The following is a 12,459-nucleotide window of genomic DNA, read 5'->3' as shown; positions in this document are numbered from 1 at the left end:
GAGTGAAAGACAAATTAGAAGACATTACTCCCATTCACAGTTTTATTAATATAATAATATAAAAATTATTTATTAATTAATTTTAATATTATATAAATTAATATATAAATATGATTGATATTATTATTTGTTAAAATTTATTATATAATTAAAAATTAATTTATTATTAAATATAATATTTAAAATATAAATTAAGACATTATTTTTAGAATTAAAATTACTATCTAATTACAAAACTAATTTATTAGTTAATATAATATTAAATATAATTAATATGCTATTTTTTAAAATAGAATTAGTATAAATCTAATTAGCAAATTTATTATTAGTTAATATAATATTAAAATATAATTAATATATTATATCTTAGTATTAGAGTCAGTTTTTAATTAGGAATATAATTTATGAATTAATAAATTAAAAAAATTATAAAACTATACATAAGTTTAAATCTCACGTATTAAAAGTAAGTACAGATATCAAAATAAAAATTTTATATGTCAAAAATTAAGCATAGATGTCAAAAAAATTTAAGTCTTATATTTATTTATTTGATTTATATTTTTTTTTCTGGTTCCTATTAGTTAATACTGGTTTCTATTTAATTTTTGTTAAATTTATCTTTAATTTAAATTAAGTTTATGTTTTAATTATATTTTAGTATATCTTTCTATATGTAAAAAATTCTAATATATTGTATGATTTCTATCTCTTTCAAAAATAGATACAATACTAGTTCTGCATAGGGTTAGTTGCAAAAAAAAAAAAAAAAATTATTGACTTTTAATTTTGGCAATTTCAACTTTGAATTTTATAATTTTTACAATTCAAAGCACCAATTGAAAAATTCGACATGATCTTGCTAACATGGTTCAGAGTTAGCCGAACTATTCTACATAGACGCTACATCAAACATCCTACTTTTACTTAATTGCAAGAAAAATCATCAATTTTACTTTTTTTTATAATTTTATCACGACTTTTAAATTTATAAAATTAGATATGAATATTCAATTCAATTAAAAAATAATAAAATAACAAACTTAATTATAATAAAAAAATATTAAAATTAATTTATAAACTACTAAAATTATTTAAAATGTTTTTAATATTAATATTAATTAATGATGAAATTATTCAGCATAAGTTCTAAAATGTATGTTTATGATTTATAATCTATGATTTTATACTTAATTAATATTTATATGAAAATTTTGCATGGTCAATACTTAATTGCTTAATATAAGCTAAAATTTATTTTTTCTCTTTATAAGATATATATAAATATCTTTTATAATTTATTTTAATCTTCTTCAAAAATATGGTTAATATATGTCATTTATTAGTGTTAATAGGATAGGAGATTTCTTTTAGGTGAGTTCCTATGAATCTCACACTTTAGCTAATTATTATATAAAAGATAAACCCCGTAGTAGGTAGTGAGAAGTCCTAAAACTGAAACTTCTAATTAAAAAAAAAATCTTATTTTATTCTAATTAAATACGTGCCTTTCTTATTACAGTTAAATCTTATATTAATTACTAAGTATGGTACTCTGTGAGGATTCATGTCAATTTTTTATTATGTGGCAACCAGAGCTCCACATAAGCACTTTTGGGCCGAAAGAGCTAACTGTGGTTGTGGAATACCTGCAAAATTATGGGTGTCAAGAACACATAGAAATTTTGGCCAGAAGTTTTAAGGTTGCGCATATCAAGTAAGCACTTTTGAGTTATGCCATTTAGTTGGTGTTACAAAAGGTTTTTGGATTGCAAAAGTATAACTTGAGATTTTTTTGACAGGGCTCACACAATGAATTTTTTAAGTGGCATAATGAGTGGGTTAATGAGAGACTTGGTGATGAATGAGATTAGGCGGTTGAACTCGAATCTGGAGAAGTTTGAGACTCAAATCACTTGTTTGATTGAAGATGAAAACTACATGCTGAAGAAACAAATTTTAAAGCTGAAGTTGAAGGTGCAGAAATCAAACGAGGCACTTGCATGCATGAGAAGTAGTAGGGACCTTTACAAATTTAGATTCTTTGGTGTTGTTGGACCGTTAGTGTTGAAGATGTATGTATTAGGTTAGGATAGATGTAAGTTTGGGGGTTAAAGGCCTTGTTGGTACCAATATTTTATGTCACATATCAATTTGGTACCAAGACTATATATTTTGCACCAGTATTTTGCTCAACTTTCTGGTGATTATTTATAATGACTTTTGCATTAGTAATAATGATGGATGTTTATGCAAATGAAGTTATTTTTATATTTATGCAGATGGAGTTATTTTTATATACTATTTCTAATTGTGAAAATAAAAAACTAAAGAAATCTGTATTAAAATAACAAAAGGAGCATCAATTAATTATAATAATATGGTGTTTGTACAAAAGATCATAGGTAGATTGATTGCTAGCTTCCTGTGCAAAATATATTCTAACACCATAGAAAGACATTAATCCACACATTGCAACAAAATGATAACTTTTAACACGACCACTTGCCCTGTTTTTGTCTTAACATATAGAGATATCACATGTTTGCAAGCTTTAAACCCTTCTTTTAATGCTGCAAGACACACATACGTGCTTTAAAACACTTGCTCACCTAAATCCAACACAACAGTTGATCCAGGATTGCTTCTTAAAAGTTTCAACTTCTAATTGTGTGAAATTGATAATTGTTCTTTCTTATCATTGTCTATAAATTTCAAAGTTATGTTTATAGCCCTCCATGCCTTCAATCTAGAAACATCCACTTCAAAATCACCCAATATTGTTGCTTTAATACCATAAATGGCCCAAGTTAGGTCAATCCTAAACCTTTCAAGATAATGCATTGCTATGAACTTAGCATTAACATGCATGTTGTAAAGTTCCTTGGTACAATTGTATTCAAAGTTGACAGACTTAATCTGCATACTACTTTTATCTCCATTCTTCAAATATTCCCATATAAAAAACTTGCACCTCTTCTTATATTTAGCCTTATACTTCAGTTTTATATCTGAGCCAAATAACCTGATTCCTAGATCCTCTTTATGGCCTCCTTAATAACATGCCATTTTTTAAATTTGGGTTGGTCATATCAGTTTCTTCATTAAAAATTAGCCATTTATACCTTATAGAGTCAACATCTGAATCATAACTAGTTGTTGTTAGTAACTCATTTGATGGTGCATAGACTGTTTGGTCTGAGTTAGATCCCTTTTCATTTGGTATTTATTGAGAGCTTGCCCTTGGTTTATTCCTCTCTAACTCCATATCAACAAACTTCTTAAACAACACATCATCATCATCAATGTCATCATCTTTGAGGTCACATTTAGAATCTACAAACTTACTAGCTTCTTCGCCAAGTTCTTTCTCAAATTCATCCTCATTTTCACTCTCTTCATTATCATTATCTGCTACAAATTGATTCTGACCCTCTACTTCAATATATCTCCCATCCTCCTGCTATGGGGGGAAAACATCATGACTCGATTTTTTCTAGATAGCATTCTTATTTCTAGCATATGTATGTATAAACTTATTGCCATCCACAAATGTAGACATCTTTATATTATTACTGTTACTTAACAGATAAATCAACCCATCCATGTGGCTTCTCTTAGGATGTTTCTAGAAAAATTCTTTTTCTTTAGGAGTCATGCCAAGTTCTCTAGCCATTGCATGTATTTCTAACAAAGACATTTTATCTGAACTACAAAAGCCCATTCATCCAACATGTGCTACTGTTGGCCTAGCCCTGGCATCTACCCTTAAGGTATGCCATTCAATCAGAATTTGACACTGCATAAATAATAAAATTTGATAGAATCACATATATGGAGCTTTGGTTGCCACAATGAAAAATTGGCATGAATCCTAATGGATACCTCACAGTGTAGCAGAAAAAATTGAAGTCTGAGTACCAAAAAGAAAAAGATTAAAGTCTTGGTACCAAATTGATATATGTACCAAAGGATTGGTACCAATAGGACCTTGTATCCACTAGTTTTGGTTCATCATAATGCATAATAAAGTGAAAGTTCAAATTATATTAGTTGTGAAATAGTTGGTATAATGCTTCCAAAGAATTGTAAGTTTTCAAATCTACTTTATATATTCATAAAACAACTCACAATAAACAAAGAAGAAGTAGAATGGAGATTAAATATAAAGGGAAATGATCACTTTGCCCTCTAAACTTGTGTTAAGGAGTCAGCTAAATTTCAACTTTATCAACAATTAAACCATTAAACTTGTACTTTTTAAGCCAAATAGATAAAAATTTGAGTGTGTACTTCCCAAAACATATTGTTATAATATTAAATTATTTATTTTCTATTTTAAAAACTAGAATTATTGTAATAAAAGACCAAGTCACCATATCCTTGTTTCTCATCTAGCATCAACATTTTCATCACTAGATCAAAATTTAACATAAAAAAATCATGGTAGATCAATGTTGATATCAACATCATTCAAATTGGCTGAATTCTTCCAACAATGTTAAACAAAAAAATATCAACACGTAAGAAAGAACAAGATAAATACACAAACCGACATAGTAAAAATCAATATGAACAAAGATAAACTCAAACAAAATGACAAGGAATTTTTAACCAAGAGGAAAAGAACCCATCAAACCCATTGCTTTTTAGGAATTATAATAGAAAACCCGTCAACTAAATCAATATCTATAAATTAAAAATTAAACCAACCATATTCATTGCCATCAAACCTTTCAAACCATTGGTAATCCTTTCATTACTACCATCAAACACGTCGTCGGAAACTATTAAATCCACCAGTTATTCTTGATGCTATTAAATTCACTACCACATCCATCAACTCACACATCGTGCAATTCATATATGGTGGTAATGTGAGTGAGAATGTGTGATCAAACCTAATTTGTTAAGCAAATAGGAAAAATATTATGTGATTCATTCTTAGATGCTAAGAGAAAGTGAGAAAGAATGAGAAAAGGTGGGAGAGGATGAGGAAGAGTGAAAAGGTGGTGAGTTTTTTCCACTCAAAATATGTGTGAGAGAAAAAAACATAGAAAGAAAAATAAGGGGTAATAGCCCCACTAGTACCAAATCTTTTGCTAATTGATACTAATGCTTTAATTTTTTTCTTTTTGGTACCGAAACTTTAATTTTGTTACAAGTGACAACTTTATGGAAATTCAGTAATATTAAGAATAAATAATTAAAATACTATTGTAAATATAACATATTTTCTTTAGTTAGGAGATGGAGGATCCAACTAATTAATTACTTGGAATTAGTTTTAAAAAAAAAAGAATTAACTAAATTTTTACAATTAGAAAAACAAAAATCCACCCTATTTAAAATCTAAAATTTGGAATTTGAAAGTAAAAGTGTAAAACTCTTAAATTCATACATGCCAAGTCAATACTCACGCATGCACTGAAACTCCCTTTGACTCCTTTTCATTTTGTGGCCTCGTTTCTTATTTCTTGAAATTGTGAAAAAGAGACTAATATTGAAATTTATATATGCAAGGCATGATCTTTGACCATAAAGAGAATATAACGTTAAGTCAATACGGTAATGATATAGAGAAGATTTCTCTTTTTACACCTCAAAATCCTAGCCGGCTCCTCCTTTTTCCAACTTACTTTTGCCGTCGCTTTGTAATTGGCTTCCTTTAACGATTAATTTTTAATTTCACTCTCGCCTTCCCACTTCTATCTTTCATTGCTATTTCACTGATTCAAATCTTCACTGCCTATTATAATTATTTGAAATAAAGTTTAATTTGGCTATTGAATATATTATTGGAGTTCATTTTAGTTATTTTTAAAAAAAAATTTATAGATATTTTAATCTAAATTTTTATATATTTAACTTAAATTAGTCATATTTTTATAAAAATAAGAAAATAAATTACACACTCTTTAAAAAAATAGGTACAATGAGAAAATATTAATTTTTTATATTAAATTAAATTATTTAAATTAAAAAATAATAATATTTAAATAAAGCATAATAAAAAAATAAATATTGCTACTTTTGGGTGTTCTTACTGTTTTATTTTCTAATAATGACGATGAAAGAGACAACTATCATAGTGATGGTATTTTCTAATAATGACGATGAAAGAGACAACTATCATAGTGATGGCAATAAGGACGATGGAAGTTATAGCAGTTTTAGCATGAATAATAGTTGTAATATCTACCTATTACTTTGACCATAAAGAGAACATAACGTTAAGTTAATACAGCAATGATATAGAGAAGATTTCTCTTTTTACACCTCAAAATCCTAGCCGGCTCCTCCTTTTTCCAACTTACTTTTGCCGTCGCTTTGCAATTGGCTTCCTTTTAAGGATCAATCTTTCATTTCACCCTCGCCTTCCCACTTCTATCTTTCATTGCTATTTCACTATTGAAATTTTCAAATCTTCACTGCCTATTATAATTATTTCAGATAAAGTTTAATTTGGCCATTGAATATGTTACTGGAGTTTATTTTAGTCATTTTTTAAAAATTTATAGATATTTTAATCTAAATTTTATATATTTAACTTAAATTAGTCATATTTTTATAAAAGTAAGAAAATAAATTACACTCTTTAAAAGAAAAAAGGTACAATGAAAAAAAATTAATTTTTTATATTAAATTAAATTATTTAAATTAAAAATACATCATGATATTTAAATAAAGCATAATAAAACAAATAAATATTGCTATTTGTGAGTGTTCTTACTATTTTATTTTCTAATAATGATGATAAAAGAGACACTTATGATAGTGGTGGCGATAAGGGCGATGGAGGTAATAGCAGTTTCAGCATGAATAATAGTGGTAATAGCTACTTATTACTTAATTATATTAATTATACTAAAATTATAAAATAATTTTTAGATATTATTAAAATATTTTGTTTGTTTTTATTTTCAAAAGAGAGTGATTCACTCTCTTATTCTTTTCGAAAAATAAGATTAACTTGAACCATATATAAAAAAGTTTGGACTAAAAGGTCCATAGATATAAATTAACTAAGAAAATGTTTGGTTCAAAGATTTGATGCAGCTGATAGTTATTTTTCACCGAACAACTAACTTATAGCGTTTGATAAAGACTTAAGAAATAGTAGCTGATAGCTAATTTATCTCAAATAATTGTTGATTGTATCAGCTATAATTTAGAGTTTTAGAGTTTTTTCTTATCAGCTAATAGCTAGTTTGATTTTATTTATTTATTTGGATTATTCTTATTAAAATTTATTAATAATAACTTACTTTAAGTTGATGACATATAACTAAATTTTTATATTTTATAATAAATAATTATTATTTTAAAATTATTTTTAATAGTTAAATAACTATAATACTTATAATTATGATATTTGAAATTAAAAATTTTATTAGTAGAATTTAAATTTAAATTACTTTTAAAATAATTTTTAAATTAATTATAATATTTTAAATTATTATAAATTATCTTTATTAATTTGTATCATTGAATATAATATAATATAATATATCTAATGATAAATTATATATTTAATAATTATTTAACATACTAACAACAATCATTAATAAAATTTTATTAAACGATTTAATTTATCAGTAATCAGTTACTAGCTGTATTGATCAATCAAACTAAACATGCTCTAAATTGAATCCGGGTGATAAAGTCAGTGGACAAGTTAAATTTTATTTCTAATTATTTCTGTGTTTCTATTTTTGAATCTCAATATTGATCATAAGATTGACTTAATTTTCGTATTTCTGTTTTTCATGATAAACATTTATGTCCTTTGTGATTAGAGCATCTCAACAAAATCTTAAATTATGTTCTTTCTCTATTAGGAGGAGCATAAAAGAATTTTAACTTTCAAGAGACTTTCTAATTTATCCTCCTTCCTAAAATAATTTAAGAGCTACATTTTTTTAAAAAAATTTTTAAGTGGCTCTTAAATATATTATATTATTTTTTTCTCTAATATTTTTAATTTCTTAAGAGTTATATTCTCTCTCCTTACCTATTACTATTTTTTTTTATTTTATTAATTAAAAGTTAGCTAGAGAATAAAATATAAAGTATTGTTAGAATATATATTTTACGATAAATTAAAATAAATTATTAATTATTTATAATTTAGTAAGAATGTATACAATATGTATTATTGGGGATGCTTTTATTACATGTCCGAGTGTTTCTATTTATGTTTGTCGTTTTGTAGTAAGTTTATAGCTGTTAAAGCTGCGATAAAACTCTAATTACAAGAAAATGATCAGTTATAAGCATACGAGAATGAAGTTTTTGATGCAATGGTCATATATAACACATTTAATTTTTATGCAAGTAAAATTGGGTTTGTATAGATTTATTTCTATACAGGGCATTTTTGGCTAATTAGAATGGAAATGCAAATGGATTTGTTGAATTGCAAGAATCATGTGAAGCACAGGAATAAGAACATAACTTTTCTTTCTTTTGTTCTTTTTTTCTTTTTCACAATCATTTTCTTTTATAATCCTTTTATTCATTAATTCAATTAACTATGAGTTACACAGTAAATATAGCCATTATTTTATATTCACCATAAAATTAATAAACTCTCACAATTATTTAAAATATAATTACTGAACATTTGACGTTTTAATTGAATTTAAAAATAAAAATTTATTGAATTTAAGATAATCTTAAAAAGTTGTAAAAGGAAGAGGATTTTCAGCATCTGAAATAATATTGTGTATATTAGTAATCATGTAATGTTCATATGTTTATAAGACACCCAAGTTCACTCTACTGGCTATATAAAAAGAAAGTGGAAGAGAAAGCAGAAGCATTATCTCAATCCTTTTCTTCTTTATCATACAAAAGCAGTTTTATCTTTACAATTCCTCAATCAAACCTACAATCAACACAAGATGTGGCTCTCCAATAACTTTAAAAAAAAAAAAAGCACATACAAACATACACATATCTTAATGCATAAGGCAAAATAATCTATAAAATCTTTCATTTCCTTTCCTTCATGCAGTAGTACTGAAACATCAGCAAGAAAAAAGAAAAAAGAAATGTATGTGACAAGGCCTCTTTCCTTGTATAGGAACTGCCCAAGTGCCCTTTCAGCAGACCCACCAGAAGGTCCATACACAGGCTATCTGGTAATTACAGATGAAGAAGCTGAAGCACATGATACATATTGTTTTGGTGCTTGTAAGAAAAAAAGGGTTCAAAAGCTTCCTTTTCCTCAAGACAAGATCTTAAATGTAGTTCATTTTTCTGACTATAAAGAGACTTTAGTTAAGAAAGTTTGGTTTCTCCCAGTACTTGATCAGTCTCTATCTTCTAATTGCTACTATGTCATCAAGGCTAAAGGCAGATTCAAAGGGTATATTTCCTCTTCCTCTTCAAACTTTAATTAGCTTAACTTGTGGGATATTATGTTTGGCATTAAGATTATTAGTTAGATTACTGCTTGTTTTTATTGCTAGCTTCATGATGATGTTCAAATTTCATTTCAAATTGGTGTCAAAACCATTATGTTTTTGTTGCTAGATTTTTGAAATTTTATCCTGTACTAAAATTTTTGAGTCAAAAGAGCTTCACCATCATATAGTTATATAAATCTTCTAATATGTCTTTCTCAATTAGAATTTTATGAGTCACTGAATCAACAATACAATGGTGGGTAATTACGCTTTGAGAAGAAATAGGTGAGATGCATATTTAGATATATCAACTTTAGCTATTTAGTTATTTTAAGATTTTAATTTTTAATTTAACTTGATAAGTTCTTGAATTTTATTTTTATAATATTTTAAATATTCTTTTGAATTTAACTGAATAAATATTTAAATTTTATTTTTTGATAATATTTAAACATTTGTCCACAATATAAGTAGATATGTTAAATGAATGCAGATGTCTAAAAATATTTAAATATAAAAAAAAATATGTTGTGATCTTTATCAGATTAATCAAAAGTTAATATACTACTTTAACCGAATAATCTTAATTTATTTGTAAATTTTATCTTTCATATATTTTTTCAAGGCAAGCATGCACGTGCTCCAGGGATATGGACATGGGATTATGTTGCTTTAAGAAAGTGATAAATGACATCAAACCAAAACCATTAGATCCAAGAAACATATACCAGAAATTCAAGATTCATCGCCATCATGGGAGGAGCTTCTTTGCTAAATCTCTTGCTCCTTATGGCCATCCTCCAAAACTGCTAAGAGACAAGGGATGGAAAGTTAGAATTTCAAGATCAAGATCCTACAAAAATAAATTTCAACTGAGTGAGGCTCTAGGCCTTGATGCCACTCTCAGAACTCAACTTCCCAGTTTTGATTTTCCTATCTCTAGCAAGATTTCACCTTCTGTTGTTGTTGGAACATGGTACTGCCCATTTGTGTTCATAAGGGAAGAAGCAAGAATAAAGGAGCAAATGAAGAAGTCAATGTTATATAAGATGACACTTGAGCAACACTGGGAAGAAATTTACTCATGGGAAAATGGTAACAATGGAAGCAATATTGATTTGATTGTTAATGCCAATGTACAAAGAGAAATGGATTTTGTTTTTGGGATGGAGGCCATAAAGGATGATACAATGGGTCATGGTGGGTTCATTTGGTACAAAGTGATTGGAAATAGAAATAATAGAGGGAGAGGGTTTAGTGTGGGTTTAAGTTTTGGAATTGTAGAAAAAATGAAATGGGTGCAAGAAGGAGGAGGATGGGTTGATGGAGGAGCAGAAGAAGGGAGTGTGAGAATAGAAAGAAGAGTACGAATTAGAAGTGAAAATGGGTGGAGGAGACTTGGGTGTTATGTGTTAGTGGAGAGGTTTGTCTTGAGGAGATTGGATGGAAGTTTGGTGCTGAAATGTGATTTTAGGCACACTGATAAAATCAAATGCAAGTGTGAATAAGCTCTTTCTAGTTTTTGTAGTGCAATTTAAATGGTACTACTTGGGTAATTTTAACTGTTGGCCTCCAGGGTTCAAATCTTGAAAAAGAAAAAAAAAAGAAAAAAGAAAAATCAGTTTCCTTTGGTCAAAAAGTATTCAACAATTATAACAAATACTTTGATGAAAATTGCTCAAAATTTAAGGTTGTAACAAACGTCCCAAAAATATAATAGGAGCTCTGAGTGTGCTTTTACTAGGAATGGCAAAATAAAGATATTCGCCTATTTAGAAATATTTAAATCTGAATTTGATTAATATATATATATATATATATATATATATATATATATATATATATATATATATATATTCAAATTAATTTTAAATCCATTTTAAAAAATATTTTAATTATTCCAATTCATTCTGAATCTGAAAAAATATCCATATATTATTTATATTAGATAAAAATCTGTTTAATATATACAGTTATTAAAAAAATATTATAGAGATTTAAATAGATAGCAAATATTTTACTCTTTAAATACTAATTTATATAGATATCCAGGTAATTAAACGAGCACTCATTTACAAATCCGTTTATAATAATTAAATTCTAAACTATATTAATAAAATTATAAAATCTAAACCATATATATTTTTAAATAAGATTTTATAATTATAAATTTTCTTATTATTTAATTTCATATACATAATATATATGTATATTATTTAAATGAGTATTGGATATCTTACACCCAATTAGGTTCGAATAGCGGATACTCGAAGTTTTAAATCTGAACCCAACTCAAATAGGACATAAGTGTTAAAAACTTAATTTCAAACCTGTCTCAAATCCATTTATAATTACCCGTATCCATTTTATCAGAATTCAGTCAAACCGAATACTTAGAAATATTCATTCGACTACCATTCCTAACTCTTACCAGTATTGGTTGGTATTGAGGTCAGTAAAATATATTTTTATTCATATTTTTTTTATTTTATTCTTAAAATTTTCAAAATTAATTTTTAAGAATGGGTATATTCATACTTTTCTTAAAACAAATTTGAAAAAATAGTTCGTAAAAAATTAAATTTCTAAAACTTTTTTTTTTTCAAGAATTATCAGTAATCTCAAAGATTACTCTATGTAGGGTTGAGTCTAACTATTACTATAATTTAAATTAGAATTGATAAATTTACTCTTTTAGAGTATACTTTCTTTAATATTTTTATATTTACTCCATGTGGAATCATCAATGACATCTCCAATATCTTTAGTTACTGAAAAAAGATTTTGTATCAAAACATTTAAGAAAAGCTATATTTCTAATTCTACAAATTTTTTTATTAGATGCTTAATTCATAATAAGATATTTTAAAATCTTTATCGCAGTTAAAAATAATAATTTAAATTTATTCTTCATTCCTAATCTTTACTAATTAAGCTCTCATGCTTTAAATTTTTTATCAATTAAGCTCTTGCACTTATATTTCCTTGCAAAATTGAGCTCCTTAGACTTTCTTTTAATGAGGTCTTAGTTTAATTTCTGACATAA

At 26.3% G+C, this 12,459-nt stretch overlaps 1 protein-coding gene across 1 annotated transcript; it reads left to right on the top strand.

Moving 5' to 3' along the window:
* Positions 1-8,599: 8,599 nt before the first annotated feature.
* Positions 8,600-11,044, top strand: LOC8286630. Its single transcript, XM_015726789.3, has 2 exons — positions 8,600-9,373; positions 10,039-11,044. The coding sequence occupies exons 1-2, from the start codon at positions 9,057-9,059 to the stop codon at positions 10,919-10,921; spliced, it is 1,200 nt and encodes a 399-aa protein (XP_015582275.3). The 5' UTR covers positions 8,600-9,056; the 3' UTR covers positions 10,922-11,044.
* Positions 11,045-12,459: the final 1,415 nt, after the last annotated feature.

Source organism: Ricinus communis, chromosome 5, assembly GCF_019578655.1.
Source record: "Ricinus communis isolate WT05 ecotype wild-type chromosome 5, ASM1957865v1, whole genome shotgun sequence".
NCBI lineage: Eukaryota > Viridiplantae > Streptophyta > Magnoliopsida > Malpighiales > Euphorbiaceae > Ricinus > Ricinus communis.
The sequence above is the reverse complement of the archived record's forward strand: the minus strand, read 5'-3'. Positions and strand labels throughout refer to the sequence as shown.

What these genes read in the sequence shown, in the direction of transcription:
- LOC8286630 (XM_015726789.3), top strand. Translation starts at nt 9,057, where the DNA reads ATGTATGTGACAAGGCCTCTTTCCTTGTATAGGAACTGCCCAAGTGCC. An exon ending in GCTAAAGGCAGATTCAAAGG is followed by an intron (nt 9,374 to 10,038) that starts GTATATTTCCTC and finishes TATTTTTTCAAG; the next exon opens with GCAAGCATGCACGTGCTCCA.